The sequence below is a fragment of the Penaeus monodon genome, chromosome 23 (genome assembly GCF_015228065.2).
Source record: "Penaeus monodon isolate SGIC_2016 chromosome 23, NSTDA_Pmon_1, whole genome shotgun sequence".
Taxonomy (NCBI): domain Eukaryota; kingdom Metazoa; phylum Arthropoda; class Malacostraca; order Decapoda; family Penaeidae; genus Penaeus; species Penaeus monodon.
The window spans coordinates 37007321-37007918 of NC_051408.1; the positions used below are offsets into that span (position 1 = coordinate 37007321).

The 598-nt window shown below is 47.2% G+C and overlaps 1 protein-coding gene across 2 annotated transcripts in view; it reads left to right on the plus strand.

The window, feature by feature from the left end:
* The window catches only part of LOC119587972, a 35733-nt gene that overhangs the window by 34575 nt on the left and 560 nt on the right, over positions 1-598 (plus strand). For both annotated transcript variants that reach the window (XM_037936685.1, XM_037936686.1), the window contains exons 4-5: positions 44-234; positions 414-548. In XM_037936685.1, coding sequence (XP_037792613.1) covers positions 44-234; positions 414-548 — 326 coding nt within the window. The remainder of the gene's footprint in view (positions 1-43; positions 235-413; positions 549-598) is intronic.

Consider the following 598-nt stretch of genomic DNA (forward strand, 5'->3'; position numbering starts at 1 on the left):
CCCTCACGTAATTTAATTCCTTGTCCCTTCTTCCAATTTTCAGAAGTGGACAAGGACCCAGTGAAGGCTTGGTGTCCCATGCCTGGCTGCGAAACCGTAGTTAGTCTACCGATCTCCAAGTTCGAGGGTCCTCAGTGCACGACCTGCCCTACCTGCACAGCCGTCTTCTGCGCCTCCTGCAGCGAGCCGTGGCACCCTAGCCAGCCTTGCCATACGGACAACGCTGAATCACTGGTAAGATTCGGATTTAACGTTATCCACCTTCAGAATAACAATTTAAGCAATTTTATATGAAATAAATCTAAATCTAATGTATTACCTCGAATAAACCCGAACAAATAGATAACATATATATAATCCACATCATCTCAGTTCAATAGATATAACGTGTACCTTCTGTCCCTCTCCTTCAGGCGGTTCCTAATGACGAGACGATAAAAAGGTGCCCGTCTTGCAAGGTGCCCATCGAGCGCGACGCCGGCTGTGCGCAGATGCTGTGCAAGAAATGTAAACACGTGTTCTGCTGGTACTGCCTCACCTCCTTGGATGTAAGTGGCACCCCAACTTTAAGTTACTTTGGCTCTTGGGTTATTTGAGT